At 42.9% G+C, this 27,844-nt stretch overlaps 1 protein-coding gene across 3 annotated transcripts; it reads right to left on the reverse strand.

Annotated features, from left to right (window-relative positions):
- Positions 1-240: 240 nt before the first annotated feature.
- smad3a (SMAD family member 3a) lies at positions 241-26,796 on the reverse strand. Of its 3 annotated transcripts, XM_071520502.1 has the most exons (8): positions 26,324-26,796; positions 11,505-11,698; positions 11,167-11,301; positions 8,994-9,119; positions 7,801-8,013; positions 7,491-7,628; positions 6,832-6,976; positions 241-3,564 (listed from the first exon to the last, which is right to left on the reverse strand). In XM_071520502.1, the coding sequence occupies exons 1-8, from the start codon at positions 26,524-26,526 to the stop codon at positions 3,441-3,443; spliced, it is 1,278 nt and encodes a 425-aa protein (XP_071376603.1). In that variant the 5' UTR covers positions 26,527-26,796; the 3' UTR covers positions 241-3,440. The 3 variants fall into 3 exon arrangements, with proteins under 3 accessions (XP_071376603.1, XP_071376604.1, XP_071376605.1); XM_071520503.1 differs by lacking the exon at positions 11,167-11,301; XM_071520504.1 differs by lacking the exon at positions 7,491-7,628.
- Positions 26,797-27,844: the final 1,048 nt, after the last annotated feature.

Genomic DNA, 27,844 nt, shown 5'->3' on the forward strand with positions numbered 1-27,844 from the left:
GTCCAACCCAGACTGTGCCTCTGTGACAGCAGAAATGGGTATGGTTCGCATTAGTCCGTAACACAGCAATAAGTGAAGAAACAAGAGAGCGTCTGCTTTGAGCCTGTAATTAGGTGTACTGTTTCTGTCTGCTTCTGAGGACAGAGCCAAATTATCCACCGTAGACTAGGAAATCCCCAAGCTACAAAGGGAAGCACGCGGAAGAATCTGAAACTTGAAGTGCCTCCAAAGCACACCCTTTAATGTAGAGGCCTGTGAGAAATGCCTCTATTAAGTCTACGGTCTTCATTTCATGATACCTAAACTTGTTCACAGTTACATTAAAATAAAGTTAGTAAACTGTAAGATTAATTATTTCCATAACTAATCCCATATTCTTAACTAAGTGAATTGTCATTTGAGATCATTGCTGTCCAGCCTTAGTTTAGTACTTGACATCTGGGCCCCAGTATCACCACAAGATATATATTTTAATCATAGACCAACAATAACAAACAAAAATACAATGCATCACATCAACATTTCATAGGCAGAGAAAAAATAAGGATATAATTTTGTACAAAAGACATCTAGAAGACCAATTCAGAGCACAAAAGCACAAATCACAACTAATACCGATTACAGTAAACAATTTAACCGAGAGAAAAACACAAGCACTATAACTTGAATAGTGTATAAAAAAAAGACAAATTTGCTTGCAAAATATTCCCTACTGGGTAAATACATTGACCATGGGATTAAAAGGCCCATTGGGATTAGGATTGTTGCTATCTTGGACACTTGGACAGCTCAAAAAGAGCAAACGTTTCAGATTGGTAGATACTACTTTTTCTGAAACAAAGCGGCACTATATTTTGAGGGTTTGAGTCATCATAGTTAAACAGTGATAAATTCAACCATCTTTAAATGTACAATCTCCTATCTGTACAGTTCTCTTGAGTCCCTACAATGTTAAAGATTAGCACCACTGGGCTAGCATTATGATCAGAAGCTGGGTTAATGTAAATAAGTACTGTAAAAAGAGTCAAAATATCGTTCATATTTACCCACTGTGACACTGACTGGTGTTATGAACTTGTAGTGGCACCTGAAGGAAATCAACCCACTTCCACAGCAGGAAGGGTGAGAGGTAATGGGACCAAAGCTAAGACTTCACTTTTCAATTTCAGCAATAGGTCTTTCTACCTTTTTTTTTTTTAAAGTCGGGCCTCCTCTCTACTGTTCTCCTGCTGCCAAAACCATCGACATTACAAAGGGTCACATATTAACACATGTATGTACTACATGTAAGCGTGCACACAAACACTTAAAAAAAATAGGGACATTATATTCTGAGGAGCTACCGTTATGTACATACCTCTATCTATCTAAACATTTCCCTTTGTAAAAAAAAAAAGCTGTGCTCTGTATTAAAACTGCCTCATCTTCACGGGTAGAAAAATACAAGACGAGCATCCCCAGACCAGCCAGCAGTATTTTCTGTATTGTAATAGAAAACACTGTGAGCAGACGATGCCATCAACAACACATTATCCCCTTATTGTCCTACAAAAATAATTGGTAGCAAAATAGACTCTGAGGTCTAAAGAGTCCGGGAAGATAAGCATGCATCTTTCCTTTCCACTGATTTCTGTACATAATTCAGCTTGTCTTGCCGGTCCTGAGTGTGTAAAAAGACAATATCAGCGATGGCTGAAAATAAGAGTAGTGTTACGGACTGCTGGGGCTGAACATTTAAATAGCAAAGGCTCCTGCACTCTGTTCACTTCGAAGCTGTCTGTATGCAACAACTGTATGCTGTGTGCTCAATTAACAATCTTCCAGAATATTCCAGGATAGTATGTAATCTGCCTTTGTGCTTTTCCTGATGTTTGTCCTGTATCAGTCTGTTCTGTGGTTCATTGTTGATCAGTTAGATCTATAGGCTCATTCTCTGTAAATTCCTCTGAGACATGCATGTGATAAAGGCCTATAGAAACAAACTTGAACTTGGGTCTACAGGTGTGTGTAAATGCCTACTGTATGGTTATTATTACACACTACCACACTGCAAAAGTGTATTGTAAATTGGCAAAGCTTTCCTGTACTTACTACAGGATATCAATTTCACATGATGACTAGCACTAATCCAGCTATGAACCATAACCCCAACCTAAGGGCTACAGTCTGGCAACATTATCTATTACAGATACCAAGATTTTAAACCAGCACATCATCTTCCTAATGTTGTCCGATGTTACTGTGTAAATTGGCATGTTTTCTGATGCAAAACTATTGATATAAGGGCTTCAAGAGATCCCAACTCCTTTCTGAGAACTTCACTGAAGCGTCAGACTGCTTAGTCAGAGAGACATCTGTCCCACGGTTCAAATCTACGGCCCAAACAACTGTGCCACTGGCAGGCGGGAGATCTGGCCGGCTTCCAACGAGACGGATTAGGTTTGGGTGGGTGGGTGGGTGGGTGGGGGGATGACCGCGCTCTTCTAATCAGTAATGATGATACAAATAGAGGTGGGCGCTGGTCGACAGGTCGAATAACGGACAGCTTATAGGAGAGACTCTGCTCTAGTTAACTATGCTCCATGTATGGTTTACAGCGATCTGAAGTTTCATCTGACGTGTGACGCATTTGTTTGCCTCCCAACAAACACTGTGTCCTATGCACTGTACACTGAAAGAGGGCTTTTGGGGTAATAAGGGCCGTATAAAATGATTAAGAGTTGTATGAAAACCTCAACTAATATTCTTACTAGGCTTACAGTATATTCCTTCACACAGTGCTTACAAGTGGTAGTTGAACAACATCTCCATTAATTCATTTTCAATCCATCTCACTGGGTCACATTTGTAAATATCTTCATAACCTATCAAATGCCCAAACACAGAAACAATATCAACTGAAATGGGTTTAACACGATCTTACACATGCTATACAAATTTATCCTTAACGCTTAAAAAAAGACATTAAAATTCATACTTTTGAAAATCTGCTCATCTACTAATTTTTAGCATCTGTACAAAAAAACATGAAAATGATTTTTCAACAAAAGAGGAAAGAAAAGGAGAATCTCTTGATTTTTTTTTTTTTTTTAAAACCCCTACTCCCATTCTACAGCCAGTTTGGCACTTAGATGCCAACAATATCAAACATAAAAAAATTGCCATCAAAATAGATATGGACACAATGTGGAGACCATGCTAACATGGTACTGCTTTTAATGCACTTGTCCCCTTTTGCCACAAACAACATGTATATAAAAAGTGCTACCAACAGCTGGTGGGGAGGAAGGAGTAAGTTGCAGATTGAGGATTGGCTGAGTCGGGGGGCTCATCATCTTTCTACACAGAGCCGTTCTTGTCTGTATCCAGTCTGTGTGTTTTTTAGTCAGTTCATCGATAGGAGATGAGGTGAGCAGGAAAAGGGTGGAGGAAGGGTTTCCCTAGGACACACTGGAGCAGCGGATGCTGGGGGAACCCATCTGGGTGAGCACCTTGTCCAGCCACTGCAGGGGGCCGTTGAGGTGCAGCTCGATCCAGCAGGGGGTGCTGGTCACCGTCTGTCGCCTGGGAGACACACAGGAGGACAGAGCTTTCAATACACACAGCAGAAATAGATCAGAGTTAGACTGAAAACAATTTACAACAGAGTTTGTATGAATAAACCTACAAAGTAAAGTTTAAGCAACGTAAAACTACTCTATTTTCATCTTTCAGGCAGACAATTTGGAGCCGCCAGCAGGCCTTGGCTTAACGTGGTTGAGACAGAGCATGTAGTAGTCAGTCATACACACAGTATACACACACGCTATACACACACACACACACACACACACACACACACAGAGTACACACACAAACACACACACCCTCTTTCCTGCATTCTTTACCTATAAAACGTCTCTTCGTGTTGTACGTGTCAAAGTTAGTGCAGTGAGTGGTTTGAACTATGACATTTTAGGAAAATCACAGTTACTGCAGCAACTTCAACCGCTAAAAACACTTCTGTTAAGGTACAAGACATGGTCAACCTGTGATGAGAAAGGAATTTGTTACTGATGTATAAATATCACTGACGCGTTGCTAAAAAGGCTCTTAGTACAGTGTTATGCAATAGTAGGGATGTAACAACATCCAGTGGTTTGGTGGTTTGGTACTGTGTTCATGGTTCAATACTATCACAATATTTTGAACAAAATCTGAGTTAAGACAATTATGACTGAGAAAATCCCTTTTTATATCTGAGGGAAAATAAAAACAAAAGTGCAAACCATAAACAGGGTGACTACAGGTTTCTGCAAGCTAAACTAAAACTTTTAAGACCTTTTAATGCCTGTTCAAATAAAACGTAAGATAAATTTCATCCCCAAATAAGCCTGAAGAGTGTTACCTGTGGTGTAAGGCATAGCTCTTTTACAATACGTACAATAAACAGTCTTTTTCTTGTCAGTCTTGTCATTGAAAACCCAAAATGCGGCCACACAGCAGATTTAAAACTTGATGAAGATCAATTTCAGTTTCACCCGAGTCCATCTTGTTGCCTACTGTACATCTACACAGTAATGAGTAATGAGGGCTCAGGAGACAGAAGTGTGATGATCCAAGCTAAAACTTGATAGCCTCGTGCTTTTTAGTGTTCAATGTTAAGGGAAAAGACCATTCTGAATTTCATTTCTTAGATATTAGACTGCAGCTGAAATCGCAAACATTTTTTCAACTCCACGATGCATATCCAATTTTTGTATCATGACATTTTTTTGCACAAACTTACATTACATCCCTAAGCAATGGTTTTTAAAACATGCATTTAAAATAAAATCTGATGAAAAAATATGAAAATGTAGAAAGAGACGTTAAGCTTTCTCCTCAATTTTCAAAAATAGCTTTCCAAAGAATAAGTTATGTCCTTTGTTCAAGGCCCTTGAAGCACTTGAAAAAGAAGAGCTTTGAAAAGAAAGTATAAAAAACATTTTTTCCAGGCTCTTGATCTCCATATTCTCTGGCTCTTCCGTGATTCCCTACGGCCTTTATTTAAAAACCTTTATTTCTATTGCCACAGGGGAGAGGAGAGGAGAGGAGAGGAGAGGAGAGGAGATGCAAAAGGTGTTGAAAGTAATATAATATATGAGTGTAGGTGGAGTTAAGTGACAACTTGAAAAGCCTCTAGTGACTGGTGAAAGACCAACATGCTGAAGACACCATACAGACTGATGTGCAGTCTGAATGCTATGTTAAGATGGGCCGATGCCCGAAAAAGGTTTCTGGTTTCACCTCTTTCTCACCCAGTGATAAGCCTGTTTCTTTTGCCTCTCTGCCCTGCCACTGGTCCACTCTCCTCTGTGTTGTGCTTTCTTCTGACCAATCAGATCAGACACCAGCTCAGTTAGTCAGAGAGTTGTGTGGAGCGGACAGGGCAGCAGGTACTGAAGACTGACCATTCCCTTGGGTTGAAAATGACAAATCAACCGCTATGTTTTGTGTCCAAGTAAGGCAGATTGAGTGGGCTCATTTTTAAAGAAACCAACAATTAATGTAAACACACAGTCAATGCCCATAACAAGAGCAGGCAGCATGTAACTTGTGTGTTATTAAAGCAGCTAGCTGACAACACCTTATCAGGTCTGATTTATGTATTGGCAAGACAGATGAATGGAGAATTACCAGTCACAAGGTTGTTTTTGTTACTACATGTAACAAAATTGAATTGGTACTTTAAAGTTGTTAAAGATCATTCATTTCAAATGTATTAGCAGTAAATATTTACTTTTTGTTGTTTATTTCTCACTAATGCTGTACATTCACTGTCAATATCATACATTTTATGATAGGATATCACTTAAATGTATGGAAAAGTGTCTATTTTCATTGTTGGCTGCTGGGCCATTGAAAAAAAAAAATCTTAATCTTGAGCCCTGGGGTAAGAAAAATCAAAGTGAATGCCTGAGGAAGCTTCTATATCGGATGGGAAAAGTCACAAAAAAGATGCAGGAGGTACAAAGAACAAAAGAGTAAGAAAAGAACTGATAGTCGGTGTGTGTAAAAGAGAGAAACAGAGAGCGAGGTGTGGGTGGAGGAAGAGGAATGGGACTTGGCTGGTCTGGTAACCTGAAGCCAGTTCCTAAGTGTCTGCACATGCCAGCATCTGGTCTGGACAGGACTGGTGAATAGTCTCTGGATCTCATCACTCATTCTATCTCACTTGCTCTCTCTCACTCTCGCACAGTCTCCGTGTCTCTGTGTCTTGCTCGCGCGCGCACACACACACACACACACATACACACACACACACACACACACACACACACACACAGTACAAAAGTTTCTCCCTTGTGGAAACCTCCACTGCAAAGCGAACTTTCAGCCAATCACGGGCTCCCCCTGCAGACGCCCTCAGGCCTTTATTCCCTCTCCTCCTCTCTTACTATCAGTTGAGTCAGACTGTGTGGAAAAGAGGGAGGGAGTAGAGGAGGGAAAGTCTGACATCTCCCTTTGACAGAGCACATGTGTGTTTGTTTAAAAATAGTCTGGTGTGCCGAGCTGGGGCTGTTTCTATTGATGAGGCCTAGGCTACGTCATACGCTGCAGAGAGCATGCAGATGCCTGGGAGTGGGGGCGGCTGGCTTGTGGGACGTGATTCACAGTCTGTGTTGGTATCTATTGTCTGTGTTTACATACAGCTTGCTCAAGACTTGACCTCTGGACGACAGAGCTGATAGTGTAGCTGATAGGAGTACATTTTCGGAAAACCCTTGACTCTACTCAATGTGACAAGTTGTATGTATACAAGTTGTGTGTGCGATTTGTTTAGCATTTTTAACAAGTTGGTGAGCTTACCTGTACTCGGCTCCCCAGCCCTTGACGAAGCTCATGCGGATGGTGCACATCCTGGTGAGCTGGTAGACCGCCTCAAAGCCCTGGTTGACCGATTGGGCCAGCAGGGCGGCAAACTCCTGGTTGTTGAAGATCTTCAGGTTACAGCCTGGAGCGACCAATAAAGGCACCACCGTTAGACGACCAATCGCAACCAATAGTCAGCTTTCATATGTGAGATCACACTCCTAGGTTTGTCTTTAATGTTCATGTGTAAAAAGGTATGTACAGGAATGTGCAAACCAATTTGTGTTTGTGTATATTGACCTCTATCTTTCTCTTCCATACCTTGCGTTTCTCTCCCTTTCTCTGTTTTTTTGTGTTTCTCTCCCTCACTGTTCCTCGCGCTCTGCCTCCCTTTCTCCCCCTCCCCTTTTCCCGCTTTCTCAGTTTCTCTCTCTGCGTCTCTCCATTTTTCGCTCTGTCTCTCTCCATCCATTTCTCTCTCCCTCCGTTTCTCCCTCTGCATCTATCTCCATTTCTCCATCTGCACATCTCTCTCCTGTTTCTCTCATTCTCCCTTTGGTTCTCTCTCTCTCTCTCTCTCTCTTTCTCTCTCTCGGTCTGTTTCTCCCTCTCTCTTTCTGTCCCTCAATTTCTCTCTCTCTCAGCCAGACACACACCTGGGGGGATCTTGCAGACGGTGGCAGGGTGCCAGCCGTAGCGTTGGTTACAGTTGGGGCTCTGGACAAAGATGGCGCTGTCACTGAGACACTCGGCGAACACCTCTCCTCCGATGTAATACAGCCGCACTCCCCGGCCTTGAGGGAACAACAGACAGAAAAATACACTCCTCAGATTAAAATCATACCACACCGAAGAGGTGAGCAGTTAACGCATATGTAGCATAGTACAGAAGAGTGTAGAGAAAGTGGGTAAGGGAGCAAGTGAGTACATGATTATGAATGAATGGCTGAATGTCGTGAGCCCTACCGATGTGTCTGCGCGTCAGCTCCACGGCGGCGTTGCGGTTGACGTTTGACAACAGGCCCAGGCAGAAGCGCTCCGAGTTGGACGGGTCCGTGAAGCCGTCCACGGTCAGCGAGGGCTGCGAGGCGTGGAAGGTCTCCCCTACCCGCTGGTTCAGCTCATAGTAGGAAATGGAGCACCAAAAGGCTGGCTCGCAGTACGTCACCGGCTGAAGGTCTGACAGAGAGACAGAGGGAGAGACGTGTTGGGTTCACTGGGTCGCCTTGAGGTGGGAGAGTCTTGTTAAGTTTGTTGGAATCAAAGTGAGATGCAAAGTGGATAGAGAATAGAGAGAGGAGTATAATAGCTGATAGAGGGACTGTGAGTAGATTTTATTATGCAAGACAGAATAGAATTAAATGGTTGAATGATGACAGGATGAGATAAAAGAAAAGAGAAAGGAAAAATACAAGTGACAGGAGATAGGGCTCAGGATTAGATGGAATACAGATGAGTAAGACGTGGCTAAGGGGTAGAGAAATACACAGAATACAGAAGACAGAATGGAAGGAGAGAAAACATCGAGGATGACGAGGAACAGGGAAAATGGGGGAAATGAGTGGGGAGAAGGGTGGATGTTGAGGGGGAAAAAAACAACCAGAGAGGACAGTAGGCTGAGCTTACGTCACAAAATGTCAAACCCATACACCATTTCCCAGAAGCTCCTAGCAGACAAAATGTGGAAACTCAACCCTCACTGGTGGGACGCCGGAGCCAAAATGGTCAAATTACAGGCTTATCCATGATCGTTTTCAGTAAATTCAACCGGTTCTGGTAATTTGCTCTTTTTTTCCGCTCAACATGGCCTCTAACAACTTCAACATTTTGTCCTTGGCTTTGAAGTCCCGTACAGTGCTGGACGGCAGAGCCAAGTGAAACTGGTGTGAATTTGTTATTTCACCAGTAGCTTGGCCGCCGAGCCCCCTGGTGTTTTTCCGTCCTGATAGAATAAGCATAGGATATTATTATTGATGTTAGCGTGGGCTGTCTGGTGTGTCTTCCTCTGATACTTCCTCTGATACAAAAACGGAGAGCACTTCAGAAAGGGAATTCCCATTGGGGAGATGTGGCGGTGGACCATTTGTCTGTTAGGTAAGCCATAGAGACAAAAGAGTACACACCACACACACACACACACACATACACAGAGTCCTCACCTAAGTTGCTGTGTGTGGGTGAAACGGGGTTCGGCGACAGGTTGGGGGAGCCTGTGTCCATGCTGTGGTTCATCTGGTGATCGCTGGTCTCTCCATCCTCACTGAGGTAGCCTGGCGGTGGCGTTTCTGACACAAACACAAAGAGAACACTGACAGTCAGCTGACAAATAAAATAAGCTTTGAATCAAGTATATTAGGTATACAGCATTTTACCCCAAAGATTTAAAACAAAGGTGTAGCGCTCCTGCTGAATTCCCAAGTGACTAATAATGTCATAAAATTGTATACATTTTTTTTTATCCATGAAACATCAGACTGAGACGACCTCCAGAAAAAACAAAAAAAGACACAGAGGCTCTAGTTCACCCAGCAAAGGCCATGTTTAATGTGTGTTAGGCTGTTGTTCAAGCCTACTTAACTGATGCTCTGAATGGTGTGTGGTATGTGACTAAGCTTAGGAAACAGGTTAATAATTATTGGTTGGGCCTACCCATCACATGTTTGTTCACAGTGATTTTCCTAAAGGCAGTGATGTGGACAAAACCAGCAAAGTTTAATTAAAGTTTTTTTTTCCAGTAGGGAAATCCCTAATCACTCCTAAAACACTCTTTGTTTGTGAGCTTTTGTATAAAACCCCTTCATTTTACTTAGTAAGGCAATGTATTGCTCACATGGATGTTTTGTATACTATGGGACGCACAGGCAGAAAATAAAGCAAGGTGTGGGCGACACCCTTGTCCCATACTCATAAGCAGGATAACCTCAATCGCTACATGAAGACTTTGCATTACTTTTGCATTGCTTTTGTTGTCTTCGCAACTTCTACAAATCTACAGTTATGCGCTATTTTAATGAAATGGCACTTTTCTTAATAATAAAATAGCCAGCAATATTTGTCTGTGTGTGTGTGTATGTTTCTATCAAATTCAGTAGGGATTTCTTTTGGTTTTTGTACTTGCTCCAAATGAGCCAAGCCTGGATACATTTGATCTGTCCATTCCCATGGAGTATGTGGCCATCACTGGTGGCATTAGATGACTCTACTGGCTTATCAAATATGAAACTGCACATCACACCAATTACCCAGCTTTGCTTGATTTAGCAAAGCTCCTCATTTGTGATTATTTATGATTTGCGCTGCTGCTGGTCCTCTCTCCCTCTGAGACACTTAGCACCTCCACTAACTTCTTTCCTGGGGGAATTCCTGGTAGACATAATTAGCCAATCAAATACTCTGAACTCTGTACGGCCTCACTCGATCTTTCTCAATTCACTGTTCTCGGAATTTACAAATGAGATAATATATGCAGTACAAGTAGAGGCTGAGACAGTGCTCAACTTCTGAATGCAGAAGTCGGTTAGCTAGTAGCAGCTCTTATGTGGGTGCAAGCATGAGGCACAGTGTTTGCCCCTCCACTCCACATTCTAACTCCAGAATGTGTGGCATTTTCTAAACTCGTCTGCTGAGGCATCCCATTTGTTATGGGAGATGGGAAGAGGGGAGAGGAGAGGGGAGATGAGGAGAAGACAGAGAGGCAGCTGTGACATGGCAGACTGTGTCAAGACTGTGCCAAACCTCTTGAGCAACTATTTGTCCAACTCACCTGGAGTAACACAGCTTACAGGGCTGTCTTGAGCAACTCTGAATTTGTCAAGACCTTATTTTCTTTGTCACTCACCAAAAAACTTTGAAGACTTGTCAGACTGAGTACTCTTAAGCTGTCTTTACACAGCTTTGCACAGCTGATCCGGCTAAAAATGCCAATCAATATACACAAGCATTCTTTATCCACCTCTAACCCAGTATGATCATCTTTACACTGCGGGAGCGGGATCTGGGGGAACTGGTGATATAAATAGGCCCTTTATACATCTGGTAGATTTTTGGCGGTTCTTCTTCACCTCAAGTAGCTGGCAATAGTTTTGCCACAGTTTCCGCTGACAGCCCAACTTCCATGTGCACCTTACCCACAGGTGATGGAGGCTTGCTGTGCTGCGAGATGGTTACCATGGCATTTGCACAGGCATTTCTCCTGCTTAACTCTACACAGAACACACATCTTTACACAGAAATTAAACCCGGGTCAGATCCACCAATAACCTGATATAAATGCTCTGTGTAGAGACATCTTTAGAGGCTTGGGGGGAGTCTGGTTTGAAGGCATGCTGGTACCTGGTATGTAGTTGCTCTGTGGCTCAATGCCAGCGGGGAAGTTGGTGTTTTCAGGGATTGAATGGCTGTAGTCGTCCAGAGGTGGGAACTCGCTGGGGATCTCTGTGTGTCTGGGCACCAGCACTGGTGGGAGTACTGCATGATGGACATGCGCATAAACAGAAGTCATCAGAATATAGTATCAGAGACAGGAAAAGGGTGTGAAAGTATAATTAATCTGGACACCTCTAAACCTACTGAACTGCAAATCTTATCTAATTTACTTTACTTACTTTTCATTTACTTCACAACCATAAATCTTACTCAAGAAGAGATAAACCCTATCCACGCTGTCATACCTGGCGTCTCGACTCTCTGGTAGTGGTAGGGGTTGACGCAAACCTCGTCCTTCTTGGTGTGGAAGGCGTACTCGCACAGCTCCACCGCCCGCAGCTCATGGTGGGACTGCAGGTCGGGCCAACGCCACAGACGGCAGTAGATGACGTGCGGCAGACCTTTTCTGTGGGACACCTGCAGCCGGCCATCCAGAGACCTGGAGATGGGAGGAGAGGAAGAGGCAGAGAGGATGAGGAGGAGATAAAGAATGGATAGAGGTGTTCATGTTGTCTGTTCAGTAACCGAGAACTTTTTGTTTCACCAGCTGACAGCTGAAGTATTTTCATACAATCAGTCCAGCACAATTAAAAGAAAACTGTCTTTGTTGAGCCTACCTATATATTGTAAGATTTTGCATACTACAACTCACAATACACAATTTTCATTATCAGACATGTTGTTGTTTTTACTGGTTAAGTCTGGGCTTTGACACTACCTCTTATTGTTGGGGCCCCAGCTGTATATGGATTGGCTATGAGGTGATGTCTAATAATAGACAGCGGCAATGAGATTACTGTGTGTAAAACAGGAAGTTTAAAAAAGCGAAGCTGCATATTGCAAACAGCCCTGCAGTGCGTGAGAAGTGAGAACACGTGCGAGGTGGGAGTAGGGAACATACAAATAGATTCAATCCCATCACACTTAGTAATATACTCATCTGGTATACAATACAGTGGGTAGCATAATGATTTAGGCCACAAGATAGTAATGAGTGGTGGTTAGACACTGGAGATTGACATGGGTTTGTTCCCTGTAATCTCTGGGCCCAATGACCCGTGAAAGAGAAAAAACAAAAAACACTCATCTTATGCAAGAGGCAATGACCATGTGTGTATTCTCTCCCTCTCTCTCTCTCTCACACACACACATACACACACACACACGCGTAGAGAGTAAGGGTCAAAGGCTTAGGCTAAAGCCCTTTAGAAGGACAAATGTCAGTGCCCACATAAAAACAAGGCCTTCTGTCCAACTGGTGAAAGCCCAGTAGAACCCCATCTGGGTCAACCATTGTGCATCCAGCAGGCAAAGCATGGCGTTTTAATTTTTCATGACAGAGGCTTTCATTCACTGTCTTGGTATTTTAAAGAGAGCGAGAGATAGGGGGGGGGGGGGCTTTAATTTGTAAATGGTGTCTGAGTATGTATGTGCATGCAAGCATACAATTCAAGAAGCACGCTCTCACTTGAGGAAAGCGGGTAAAGCTCAGAAGGTGAAGAAGAAAAAAAAATGTGTGTGAATTGTGTGTGTGAATTTGTGTGCTTCTAGCCACGATATCCATCATATCATGGCGAGGCAAAAATTGTCTGGATATGGTAAGTAAACTCACAGCTGTGATGACGCAATGTTGAGTGCCTGACCAACGAGTGTGTGAAGCTAGAGATAACTTAGAGCTCTCAGATTTCTCAGATCAGGAGAAATGACAATACCTCGCCCACTTGTCAGCTTTTGATCTTGGTGCTGAGCAAAACATAAGAATTAATATTGAAAGATTTGGCTACTCAGGCACAACTGGGATATGTTTTTCATTTGGAGGAGAAAGAGAGAGGAACAAAAAAACTGTTGGACAACAGATGTGTCATATGGCCTGACTGAGCTGAGTTGATGTTGCTGGTATGTCTTAGGTCCCTGCTGCTGAGTGGGTGTTTGGTGGAGCTAGACTTTGCGTGGGCAGAAACAGAATTGAACAAACCCCTATGTCATTACTAGCTACTCTGTGTCCTACTTACTGTCCTTGCCTTTTCCAAAGCCCCTTCCAGTCAGTATTTATGAGGGAAAGGGTTACAGTAAGGAGGAAGCTGCTATACAATATTTGGATTGGGACTGAGCCAAAATGATTCATTCAAGTGGTGAAGGCACCTGCGAAATAGATTTCAACTGTGAATCAACACTCAGTAAAAAAGGATGCATAGGATTGCAGTAATGACGACCAACACCACCAGTCCTTGGGCAGCCAGCAGATTAATCGTTGAATCCTAAAATATTCATAGGCCATGCCAGTACACTCTCTCATATATATATATATCATACCATGAGACTTATTTTGCTTTTTATCTTTTCTACAGCATAAGAAGCAAGACAAAACAAACACAGCAGCAATAGACAAAACACAGTGCACATGAAATGCAGAGACAAGTCCAGACACACACTGTATCCTCCTCAATCAGAACGACTCGCTTTATTGGAGAGATTTATGACAGCGTTGAGGAGTGAAACTTTGATGAGAAACGCCCCCCCTGGCAGCAAAAACCATTCCTACCATGCCACTAAGCCCCAGCCTGCAGTGGCTAAACTAGGCTTGGATGTTGTCCTGTTTAGCCTTAATGTTGTTTAGAAGAGACCAGTAGCGCTGCCTAAACAGTCAACCTCGGATTCTGCAAAACGCTTTATGATTATTTGGAGCACTGGGCGCTTCAGCTATGTGGCAGGGGGAGGCAGAGGGGGAAGAACTCTGACCCCAAATACCCTGCTGGGCTGGTGTGTGTGTGTGTGTGTGTGTGTGTGTGTGTGTGTGTGTGTGTGTGTGTGTGTGTGTCTCGGGAATAGACGAAGCCAAACGGGTTGGTTCTGCAGGACTGTTCCACGCCAAGCCCTCCAAGAATCCAGGCCAGCAGTTTCTCCTTCAGCTCCTCCCCAGAGAAGCACAGACACAAAATCTGGTTAACACAGATTGTCACAGACTTTTTACTGTCGGTAAAGGCCCAAACTCTACTGAGTATTTTGAATCAATACTGATGACGAAGGAGTAGCCTCATTTTTTTTAATTTTAGAGATTTCCAACACCACCAGTATTGCTTTTCTGAAAATGTGAACTATTTAGGATATATTTTGCAAGAGTCTGTAAAATCTGCCTTTCAAAAAGGCACAAATCTATACAGTGCTGCCCAGTGATCCTCCCAAATTAATCCATATTGGACAGAGAAGGCTGACTTAAAGATAACCAAGATTATATCCAGTAATGCAGTAGGCTATATAGTACGCTATATGGGATTACTCCAACTCAGTATTACTTTGTTACTTGTCGATAACTGTCTCAAAAATTTGAATATGAAGTTAAATAGACAACTTATTCCAGTTTATAGACCACAATTTGCATATTTACCTACAGTCATGACAAACATTATTTGAAGATGTGTTAGCCTAAATAATAGTTGTATTTTTAACATCACAATAGAAAATGTCTTGGGTAACTGATGAAAAAAAAATGTACCCAAAGAATCAAAACTGAATTGAAACATCCCCACTTTCCTCCACTATACTACGCTGGATTGATTTTTCTTCCCAACCCTAGATAACTAACCTCATCTAAGGCTAGTTAAAACTCTGGATGCCTACTTGGCTCCCTGAGGCTATTCATTTCCAGTTCCAGCCCATCTTGAGTATTTTCCTGATTCAGGACAACAGCCAAAGCCCCGAAGTTATGCTGTCAAGAGACAGTCAGAGCAGAATGGATGTCCAAAATGAATGGGACAAATTGGTATTGATTTTTTTGCCACAGGGGAAATTGTGTGGACATCATTGTGTTCCATGACCCGAAGCAGAAGCTCAACCTGACCCTTATGCCCAACCAACTATGCATGTCCGTGTGTGTTTGTGTGTACGGTGTGTGAGAGCGCGAGGAATAAAATATCTGTACTTCCGAGGGTTGTGGTGTGTGGAGGATTCCCACATTTAGAGGGTAGTCATCGATGTAAAGGAGGTGTCTGATGGTCGGGTGTGTGAGTGAGGGTGAAGGAGAGAGGGAATCCAAAATCTGGATGTGTGTGCGAGTGTGTGTGTGTGTGTGTGTGTGTATGTGTGCGTGTGACTCATAAAACAGACTCAGACAGACGAGGCTGAGCTTCACTGATCTGTGTGGAGGGGAGGGGAGAGGGGGGGCAAAACAAACACTTTGAGGCATGCCCAGTTGCACTCTGAGACACAAACATACACGATGTGTGTGTTCAAGCTGGCTATGGTCCGAGCAGTGCTGAACACACGCACACGCGTGCACACACACGCACACACACACACACACACACTCTCTCTCTCTCTCTCTCTCTATGGGCACAGACCTTCTGGCATGGACTTTTTACAACTCACTGCCAAGCTTTGAGTTCAAATAAAAGTTTGAGCTTACTGAAACATGTCAGTGATCACTGTTGCCTTTTATAGTCCTTTTTTTTTTTTTTTTTTTTACAATCTACCAATGTTGTTCAATAGGCTTTCGTCTATATGAGCTTTATTTAGAGAGTTAGACTTCATCGTCGAATCAAATTATTAAAAGCCATACAAAAAACATCTCAAATGGAAAAGTTAAGTGCCTGTGGTCGACAAGTGTATGTAAACATCCAAATCTGTCTTATAACAGTACGGAGAGGGGGAGGGCAAAGTGGGTGAGGGATAAAGAAAGAGGAGGGTGCTGCCGGACAATAGGGCTGACAGACTGTCTCAATAGCTCAGGGCAGCTCAGAGTGTCTGTGACTGGGCCCCCGAAAAACCCCCTCTCCCCCACCGTCTGTCCCTCTGTCCCACTATCCCGACTGCCCTGCCTCTGTCCCAGCATCGAGTGAGATGGGAGGGGGGAGAGGGGGCTGGAACGGGCCTTTGTGCTTTTCATAAAAGTCTGTGGCCGGTCTATCTATCTATGACCAACGGGGTGCAGTCTAGTGGCGTTCAGCGGAGGAACGCCGTCTTTCAGTACTGACACATCCAACAGTCAAAACACTTCCATCAACTTGTCACTTCATTTGCTACTTTATTAAAAAGAGAAATCCACCCTCGGACACACTGATATATATCATCAATCCGTGATGTTCAATGCATTCCAGGAGTTATTTTATGATGTAATTTACCTTTTTGGTGAACCCAATTTCCCTCAACCTGCCTCGTCTACTTCTACTTCAGTTATTGATTTTCTACATCTCCCAGAATGACTTTCAACGACCCCCAGAGAACGGGCCTGTGATATATGACTGCAAATTAGAAACTAATAAAAAAAATATGCATCATAACACGGACATGCCTATTCAGATAATTATGAAGTCGAGAATATCGCCTCCTGCAAAGAAACATTTTTCCTTTTGCACGGTAGCTCCTAAAACCACAAAAAATAACAGCCATGCTGGTTCTCTTCTGACTCTCCCAAAGTTTGGCGCTCCACAGGACGCCTTGAGTGCACGTTTGGCCACTGCAAACAATTGGTACACTTGAAAACGTGCGTGTCGAACGCTGCCTGTGTGTTTTTGGCTTTACTCAAAGCACAACATGTCTTGTGGCTGCGTTGCATTGTGGTCTAATGAGACGAGTGTTGGTGGAGAAATTGATCTCTCTGCCTCTTCTACAAAGGATTTCTCCTTGTATGATTGTTGAACGTCAGTGCAAAATGATGAGTCTAGAAAGAAACCCTCGACCTTTGATTCTGAGTGACTGTCACAGAAACCTGACGTTTACCGTTGATGTTTTGAAGAGCTGAAATTTTTTCACGTCATCTATGTTTGGAAAAATACATAAACAAAACAAAACAGGCCCAAAAATTCCACGTAAATTGCCAATAGCTGTTTCTTTAAACAGTGTTAAAAGTGTTTTTGGTTATTAAATTATGAGTTCTACTAAAAACGTAATTGTTGGGTTAGGGTTAGTGTGGTCTACAATCAATGTGACTTAATGTTGAGTTAAATGTATACACAATAATTCAGATGTGAAAATAAACTGACTAGACCAGAATTGAATCTGAACTGTACAGGCCTACGTGAAACATGGGGAGAAAGAAAGAGTGGGAACGCACAAGTTTTGCCAATCAAAAATCATTATGGTGTGAGTTGCGTGCGAATGGGCTGTGCAAACTTGGGGCTGCAAAGGGGCTGTGTGAGCAAATGGAAAGCTTAACAATGGTTTCTGTCAGGTAGCCCAGACCTGTCAATACAGGGCAATGCAGAGTCAAGGCTGATGGCTCCTACCAAGTAACTGTCTGTTAACTTTGTAGGTGTATCAACACTTAGAACAAAATGGTCACTGGGTTTGGTCAATTAAATTTTCAATGCAGATTTGGTTTTGAATACTTTTTTTTGCTCACACACATTTCGTGATTGTGGGCTAGCAACTTTTTCACACAAAAAGTTGGACTTTGCGTGGATCGGTTTTAAATCTTGTTTAATGACTTGTGAGTGTATTCCAGCAGTGGTGCAACCTACAAAGAGGAACATATTCCATACACGTGCCCTCACACACACACACACACACACACACACACACTTCCCACTCTCTCTGGAAAAGCCATCAGACTTCTCTCTTTCTTACAAAGACGGGTGGGGGGATGGGTGGTGGTGGAAGGAGAGAACCCAGAATAGAGTGTGAGAGAAAAGCAAGTTTGACTGCGGACCACAGGTGATATCATAGGGCTGGAGAGTGTGCTTGGACCAGTGAAGGAGGGTCTAATGTGAAATAAGAAACCAGCGGCCAGACAACCAGCAAGGCTAGACTACCCATAACGGAGTCTGGATTCAGAAAACTGGTTAGAGGGTGGAGGACTGGGAGTCATTAGTTTTATTGCTAATAGTCAATGAACTGAAGCACCTGTCTCTCTTTTAGATCAAAAATGATAAATGAAGATTGAAAAATAGTCCAGGTGTGAGACATCAACAGATTTCCCTCAAGGGTTCAAATGTTTTTTTCCTACAGTAGGTCAGACGTTAGGTAGGTCCACTGGCACAAACTAGTAATAATGGGGGATCTTTGGATATCATATTCCATGGCATTTCCTTCACCAAAGCTCCAAGTGTTTATGTTTCAATGTTAATTGTTTTTGTTGAATAGCTAATATGAATATCCCGGATCACTTGGGACTCATGTAATCAGGCAATTTGCTGTTTTATTAATTGTAGTTAAATCTACCAGCAACCAAGCTTGCCATTAGACACTTAACCAGTTAAAAAAAAGACTGAAAACAAATTTCCAGGAAACTTTGGGTATTTATCATTTTATCTAATTGTGGGACATTTGTCATTTTACATAACTTTTCCGGGTCTGAGAACCAGAGTTTCTATGATTTTTGGAACCCAGGTCATCATTTTCAGGTCATCTGCTCTGTAACTCATGGTCTCATGGTCAGGCCCACAACATACGTCAGTGTATTGCATTGATTATTTTCTGAACTGATGGTCAGAGAGCTGAAATATAGGCCAAAATAATTAGAGGGCAGGGGAAAACTGATGACCAGATGTAAAAAGTAACCAGACTGTGCCAACTCTGATTATTCAGGCTGTTCACTGTTCAATGTTTAAAATCTAAAACAAAAATTAGGCTATGGCTATGGCTATATTCTCAAATGACAAGTGAGAGACTTAAATGTTGTAAAAGTCTACCATCGTCGACAGATCAGCAGAAAATCAACCTGTACTCTACTATACAGTCACGTTCTTCTGTCCTTACCAACAAATTTTCTGTGGAGAAGGACAAACTCTTCTCTCTTTTTGCTATCAGAGACAGTAGCGAATGTTCATTAATACACATCAATCTCTCTCAAGGCACTGTAAAAACAGACAGTTGAAACTAAATGGCATTTCCCTTTAGGATTGATTGCTGTCAGGGGATAAAATCTCATCCAACTTGACCAGTGGTTCCTAAAGTGGGGTCCAGGGGCCTCCAGGGGTCCTTGAGGGAGTTTCAGGCGGTCACCAGCAAAATGAGGAATAGTTTAATATCACTATTACTTGACTCATCATAAGTTAGCACAATGAGAGACTTCTGTATTAGGATGACTATTTTGATAGGTTTCACTGCCCCTTCCCCACCGACAGTACAATCGTGTAATTCTTCACTAAATCACAGCTAACTGTAAAACTCGTCTCAGATGGGGTTCCTCAGGACAAAATCTTACCAATTTGGGGTCCATGGTCTAATGTGTTTCTACACTGGCGGTCCCTGACATGAAAACATTTGGGAACCCCTGAGCTAGACTTAAGTTTTGGTTTTCATATTTTGCCTGGAGTGGTGCTCTGCTCTTGCCTTAAGAGCAGTTGTGATGACAAATGTTTCAGATAGCCTCATAAAACAAATGCTCTACAGATGATTTTCAGGCTCTTTAACCAAAATGTAGCCTGTGTGCTACATACAGTAGTGCAGGGTAATGATTCTCCTATTGCAGCACTTTACTCAGTCAGTTATTTTCAAATTGCTCATGTACTTATTAGTTTGCTGAGACTTTTTTAGCAAACCTGGGCCACTGGGTCATCCGTACTGTTGCACTTAACTTTCTATTCCACAGCGTTGTCCGACAACATCCAGCCTCTTAGCCATCTATCATTTGCTTCCTGCATTAACAGACTTTCACTTGTACTGACGGCTTAATAGTAATCTCTCATCCTCTGCTTAAACCCTTCTCCTTAACGTCAACTTGTTTTCCCACACATATCCAGCTGTAGTCTAGCACTCGTAGCAGTAGTGGTGGTAGTGGCCAGTGTGGAGCACAAAGGCAGGCTTGTTGTCTGGTGTACGGGTCTGCGTGTGTGTGAGTGTGTCTGTGTGTGCGTGTGCGCACGCTCACTCCCCCGCAGATAGTGAGACGGCCAGGGCCAAGCCGAGGCAGCGCTGTCTCTCTGGCACTCTAACCCCCCTCCACCCCTGGAGCAAACCGCAAACCAAACAGCAGCCCACGCCCTCCTCGAGGCCCCAGCAGGCTAGGAGAGCATTCCTCTGGGCTGACTAACCACACACACACACACACACACAGAAGCATGTATGATGACATGAAATCCGTTTTGATATCATAGGTTCTCTGTCCACCTATGAAAATCAATCAAAATGTTGAATATTCCAGTATATCCCAACAAATGTAACACATAATTTTGAATCTAACCGCATACTAACCGCATACTAACCGCATACTAACCGCATACTAACCGCATACTAACCGCATACTAACCGCATACTACACAGGTTTAGTGAATGCAGTAAATACATTCCTGACAGTGATGATCTGTAAGCTGCATTCAGTAAACAGTTTTAGGAGGGGATCTGTCATGCATGGTATTTGTTTGTTTGTTTGTTTGATAATCAAAAATAATGCACAGCCATCAGTCATGCATTAGCCTAATTAAAAAAGAATCGATCATAACACAAAGTTTCCAAAATGTATTTCCAATGTGGTGTTCTGGTAGCTGTTTGGTGCGTTCTACCAAACGATTATCAAACAAGCCAATGAGTTTCGATTCATTCAATCGTTGAAGAGGACAGGATCTGAAGAATTTCAAACTTGTTTCTTGTTTACCGTTCGGTTCCAATAAAGTGAGAGCCGTAACGCACGCAAAAGTCACACGCCACCTGACTTGAGTCACAGCAGTATCCCCTTTCTGTCAGACAAATCAAACTGAAAAAAATCCAGCAGCACCAGACTAGAGAGGGCAATTTATTACCGTCATTAGAGCAGCAAACCACACACAGACAGACAACACACATAAACTCTCAGTGACCTGGCTTGTATCGCATCGCCGTACAACAATGCTGTCTCGAATGACTCAGATGTGTGTACCTTGACATGGCCTGAGTGAGTGAGTGAGTGAGAGTCTGTGTGTGTGAGTGGGTGAGAGTCTGTGTGATGGCAGACTTTTTTGATGGGTAAACTGGCAAGATGAGTCATAATATATCAAGCACACTCGTGATAAGCATGGCCACACAGAAAACACAAGCAACATTCAAACAAACAATATGAACTGATAAACACAGGATGCACACACAGCTGCTGCGTCTGTAACTATACTATGCTAAATGACAGGATGTTCAGGACGGCTGTGTGTGTGTGTGTGTGTGTGTGGTTCAAGAGTGTTCAAGCAGGTGGAGGAAGAAGCAGTGCAGGTGTACACAATATTTTCTTCACACAGAAGCTGCTGTGTGTGTGTGTGTTTCATGATGTCTGCCATCTATACACACGCAGACACACACGCTTCTATTGATGTTGTAAAAAACCGTCTCCCCACAGGGCCGGTGTGTCTGGAAAACAAACCAGTTCTATCTCTGTTATCAGCCGGAGTATTTTCTTTGCATACAAGCCACACTAACCACAGTCTCCTTCTGACAAGCCAGAGAATAAAACACACCGTTTCTTGCCAAATATTCTCTGCTTCTCTCTCCCTTCATCATCGAAACCCTTTGCTTTCTTTTTCACCCCTCTCTCTCATTTCGCTCCTGTCAAGCTTCACTCCCAGCTCTAATCTTTTCCCCTTTTTGTTGCCGCCTTCTCTTTCTATTGTGCCTTCTACAGTCTATAATTTATCTGTCATGCTCCCTCATTAACGCTGGCCTCCCACTATCATGACAGGGCCTCCCCTTCAGCACCAGACACTACACTGGGAATCCCCAGCTCGTCATTAGCCCTCTGTCTTCCCTCTCTATCAGACGCTGGCTTTCTCTGCCCTCTCTCTTGTTTCGGTGTCCCCGTCCTAGTACTCCGCTTTCTCCCTGTCTCCCATCTATCCCCCTCCTTTCCTTTCCCTTCGTCTTTCTTGTTCTATCCCATCTTTTTTGTGTGTTCGTGTCTCCTTCTCTGCCTTCTTCCTGTTCTGACATGCAGCAGTGTGAATCAGACTGCAGCCTTGCTGCCAGCGGGATGTGTGTGGACAAGATGAGAGCGTTCCCCGGCTCTGGCCCGGACCCAGAGTCAAGACTCCTTCAAGCAGTCTGAGAGGAGTGAGGAGCAGCTAGGTGTGAGGAATCCACTGCCCCGGGCTCTGTGAACACACACACACACACACACACACACTCGTACATATACACACACTGGATGATCTGTTTCATCATACCACCGCTGTTCCCCCAGTAGCGGATTGCTAAGAGAATCCTATATTGTTATAAGCTCTTATACAGCTCTATAAACTACTATTCCCAAATTATGTCAGAAAATTCATAACCCAAGTATCTTCTGTTAGGATACAGTGTGCATGTCAGCAGTCACAAAAATATCAATCTCAGGGTTTCCCATATATTGATTATATTTTAGTGGCCTCTCCAGCTACATTGAAGTACATTTCTGTTCTATATGTATTTGAGTGCTGTGATGTAAGCTCGTGCTCAAACCTGGCTTTTCTCATTGAAGTAGTTCACAAAAAAACAACAACACAGATTTAATGCTGTGAAGCACTGAAATCAGGCCAGTGAACTACAATGACTTTATGTAGTTATTGGTCACCTTTGGTTTTAACAGTTGGTGCTCCTTCAAGTCACACTGTGTCTGTGTCATCATGAACTGAATAGAGGTTAAGTTTCCTGTCCAGCTTGTGCATGAAATGTTCGTTATTCCTCTACTCAATCGATTCCAAGAATGATGGACCTAATACTGTATGTGGAGAAGGTGAGACATTTCTAATTTGCTGTATGTAAAATTTGCTCCATATGTATCTATTCCCATGATGTCACATGCATTTCCTACCAATATGCTGCTTCACCATATTCACAGCTCATTGGCTGTGGCTGTCAATTGATGATAATCACCAGTAAATTTATTCCAATCACCTGTTATTTACCTACCAAAATGGCCGTGTGGTGACGTAGAAAACTATGAATAAGTTTAAGTAACATAACTACAGTGATAATCAAATGGGAGTTTAACAGTCAGCTAATGTTGCAGTAGCAAGTTGGCCAGTGCTTGCCTCATTAGTTTATACTTAATAGTAGTAAGAGACATTGCCTGAACAACGATACTGAACTCGCTAAATGAAATGTTTTTAAGAATTCTGCTTAAATATAGCCAACTGACATATATCCCTGAATAGGCATAACTGAGATGGACTTGGCTTGAGAGTCTCATTAAACTTGGCTCACAACAACAGGAGGGAAGTAATTTATTAGTCATCTTGTCACCTTCAATTAGTGCAGGCAACAGCACTTTACATCCACCTCTTGAACATCTGAAAGAGGCACATTCTCCTAACTTGACACACTTAACACACCAATGTTTGTAACTGAAGGAAGTGCACAACTCAGAAAGCTTTTCATACCAAGGTTCGTGTCATCCAAAATGGAGACAGCGCGAGCAAGAGAAAGAGAGAGGGAAGGCAGGGCAATACCACAAAGCCACAATTGCTCGTTGTTGAGTGACTAAGGCTTGGAATTGGCCAGGAGCCTTGGCATGCACTTTGCTTATTGTTCAAAAAGTAAAATTACTCATTGTCAAAACCACAGTGAACTAAGAGGCAAGTAAAGCAGTAGCCTTGCCCCACCAACAGGCAAAGCCTGACATACAGGTCAAGCCCTTTGTTTCCATATAAAAATGAGAATTAAACTCAAAGTGACTGTGACTAATGTTTTTTCATGGGATACGGGCCTTTATCTGCAAAGTAAACATACCAAGACACCCCCCACACACACACACACACACAAAAACAACTGTGACTCAACCAAACCCAACACGCAATATAATTCCCTGTGATACCATGGCTTCTTACCAGAGATTGTTGCTGTTAAATCCATTTTCAATGTTATCTAACAAGTCAAGGCCCTTCTAAATCCACAGTGGGCTTATCCACAACTACTAGGCATCTCAGTTTTACAAACGGCCCTGACTGAACCAGTCTGGCTCTTAACAGTGGTATGGCTGCGTTTTATCTCTTATTGAGGACTAGTTTACAGGTGAGATCAGAGCAAGAAGTTTCACTTCCAAAGGCAACTTACAGAGTGTTGTGATTGAATAAAACCTACAAACAACAACTTAAATGTATACAATTTGAAGGTTTACAAAGATACACTAGCCTTTTCATACTACTAGTGCAGTGCCCTTTCAAAATAGGCCTAGGCTATCAGTCGCTTGCTTTGAGCCCCGCTGCTGCACAGAGCGCCGTTCGCTTGTTTATTCAAAGTTTATTAATATTGAACGTGTCGTGTGTCCAATCCGACACTGCACATCCTTGGGTCCCCAGCAATACACCCGCAAACTGTGAATTAGATCGGACAAACTGTTCTCGAGATATGCGAAGGACACACATACAGACAGATTCCTTGCTTTAAAGTATGATGATACTATTTCACACTATATAGCACCTCCAAGTGTGATATATGAATCAGCAATTATGATGGCTGCAGAATCTCACTAGGACAATCAATCACCCTTTTCACCCCTTTTCCAATGTAAAAAATCCGACTTTAATTTACCTCAACAGACACTTGACCTGTTATTCCATATGCCAATTGCATGCATTGACTCACTGAACAGTGCCTGCTTCCTACAGCGCTCAGCATCATGGCAACAGTCAGCAAGTGGGGTAGTGATGAGAATCAGTGGGGAGTTCATGTGTCAGAGAGATAGCGGAGCTGACCTCCCCATGGACAGGCCTGAACACGCAGGCAGCTGCTGTCAGCCAGCCAGAACATGGGGAAATTAATAGAAACAGGGCCGCAGGTACCACAAGGGCAGCTCTCCAGGGACACTGTTAGCCCACACTGACAGCCAACTCTGATCTGGGGTCATCTTAATGCACTCCGCCTCTTCCCCTCTGCATTAGCGGTGGAAATATGAAACTGGAGTGTGGCAAACATTTAACTTTCCGGGTAGGCTTAACTCTGAATGCCGGCCCAGGCCTGTGCACACTATGCACAACACTTGTGGCATTCAAGAATGTGGGAGTGCCGCATGTTGGATTTGATTTCATCTGACATGCAGTAGCTATACTGTTAAATCTAGTGCCAACACATGGAAGTGAGATTTTAAGGACACAGGAAAAGGTTTGGGGCCTTTGATTTGTTCCTTGCTATTCACAAAATTGTAGAGGATAAACTGTCCAATTCACATTTTTGAGTGTGTTGAGGTGGACGACACCTTAAATCTCACATTACCAAATAGATACACATCCACAGGAATATAAAACTGTCCACTAAATATTTTTTTTGGCAGTACAGGCATGATCTGTGTTTACAAACAGTACCTTGGCAGGCTTTCACCTGTCTTGACAGTACAGCAATTCATCATGGGAGGAGAGAGACTACTGACCACCGCACTGAACGATTTCAACTATGGGCTGCAATTTTATGTTGAATGCCAGTGCTGATTACCGTGTGTCGATATGCAAGTAATTACACTGCATAACGGCATGGTAAGGAGAGAAAGAGCCCAGTTCCACTGCCTCGCCTACGCACAAACACTAACACACAACGCTAGAAAGCGTCTCAGATTAAGGCCAAGTTATATAACTTGGACTCCATTTGTGTTTTTGTATTGCATGTGCGTCGCTGTGCAGCAATGGCTAGCGTTAGTCAATGCACAGAATGCACCCCTTTTCTAGTGAATGAATCAATTAAATCCAAGCAAGTAAGCAACCAGTCAAACTTAGTGACAAGAAATGGATAGAAATGGCTTAATTGACTGAGGTCAGCTAAGTAAAGCGTATATTTGAGCAATGATTTGCTAGCCTTCCCCGTTGACTAACGTTAGCTTGTTAAACATAACCTTGGCCACTACAAGAAAGATGTGGAGCGAACCAGAGTTAGAAATCTTATTTGGCTGGTTATCACTGCAAGGATGGCAAGAAGGGGAAAGGCTGTTGACCAGCTGGAATGACAACTTCTGACTTGAGTAAGGATGCCAAAAATGTGTCAGTTGAGCAAGCTACAGTTAGCAAGAACTGGTTCACTGTCGGGTGAACTGTAAAATTTCATTTTGAGTTACAACGCTGTAATAAAAATGCCAGAGTAGACTGCGAATGAACTATCTAGCTTAGCTAGGATGCTGGCTAAATGTAAACGCTACACACTCGTGATTTCTTGTCAATGTCGCGCCGCCACAGAGAACATAAACACTGTACTCAAACTCTGGCGTTACCTTGGTATGGTGATGCATTTCGTGTTTATATTTTGAGTGGTAATGGCTTTCTCCAGTTCGTCCAGTTGTCCCGTTTTCTTCAACTTCTTCACCAGGCTCTTCACTGCTTTTTCACACCATTTCTCCTCTTGACCGTTCTGCTCTCCCTTCTTCCAGCCCAAAAGTCTTTTGACAATGGGGGGAGTGAAAGGCAAAATTGACATCTTGAGTTTAGTAAAGTCCTTCCAGTATGGAAAAGTCCGTCGGTTTGCAAAACACAGGCAAAATTGATATTTTAAAACAGTCCAAGAGGCAGAGGGAGGGGATGCTGTTTATAAACAAACAGTTGATTGATAAACTCGTCGGTTACACAGAAGCATCCCAGAGTTAATCGCTCCAGTTTTAGCGCAGTCTGTTTCGCTCGAGCTCAGCAGTGAACGTACTGTGCGCCGGTAGTCTGTTGCACTGTAGATTTGGTAATACTCCGCCAAGAAACCTAGTTCCTTCTGCACTTCTTCTGCCCGGAATAATTTCAAATACACTGAACCCAAGTTACACCCAAATAACGTTTATGGCTCGAACGAAGGATGAACAGCAATTTTTGGTACTTTTCTTAATGTTTTTCGCCGGTTGTTGTAGTCTTCGATCAACAAAGTTTGGTTAAGTTCAGAGTCATCCGCCGTGCTAGGTCCGCCGACTGAAGTCTGCTAGAAGTCTGCATCAAATGCAAATGCAGGAGCCTCTGCTGAGAGTCTCCATTCAGACTTCAGACTGCACAGCAGACCTGTGAAAGGCCAGTCTGAGCAGCTGGCCAAATGTGCTGCGTTTACATTGCACAATCCCTGCCTTTTGCCTGGCATGCTATTTAAATTGCATGCTGCTGTGCATAAATGGGCTGACACACACACAAACACACACACACACACACACGCTCAGATCCCTTGATGTAGTTATGTAACACTGAGGAATAGTTTATTGCTGGAAAAAAAACATGCATTTGAGTGCCAAGATCCTTGAAGGCTTTATGAAATCAACTCCTTGCTCTTGTGGTACTGACCTTTTGTTTGGAACATTCTGCTACCTAATCCATCTGAAAAAGATAGTTCTGCTGCCCATAAATTGAGAAAAACAGTAGGCTACATTTTCACAAACATGGAAACTTGATTTAGCCTATTCTTTGCAAACCACCTTGAAACCTCCCCCGAATAAAACCATCCATCTGTTTCAGTTTATCTGCACAATATAATTATGGGCAGTCCAGTGAGGGTCATGATGTCCTTATTTCCTTATGTTATTATTGCCCTCCACAGGATGATGAGGGCTGAGTTTTTTAACTTTAGGGATCATATCTATTTTTTTCTTTTCCACAGTATCTATTATTGGACTGAAATGGAAATCCACACATTCTTGATTACATATCCGAGGGAATTCATGCCATTGGTATTGCATAAGGATACATTCCTGTGGGCCTATGTGTATATTAGACAAAGACTTATGGGGTTACACTGAGCTCCTCCTGCAGAAGACTTTCCAGTAATTGCT

Source organism: Centroberyx affinis, unplaced genomic scaffold (genome assembly GCF_046629955.1).
Source record: "Centroberyx affinis isolate AG114_WGS23_722 - 3 ecotype Tasmania unplaced genomic scaffold, CSIRO-AGI_Caff_v1 ptg000805l_1, whole genome shotgun sequence".
In the NCBI taxonomy this organism is placed as follows: Eukaryota; Metazoa; Chordata; class Actinopteri; order Beryciformes; family Berycidae; genus Centroberyx; species Centroberyx affinis.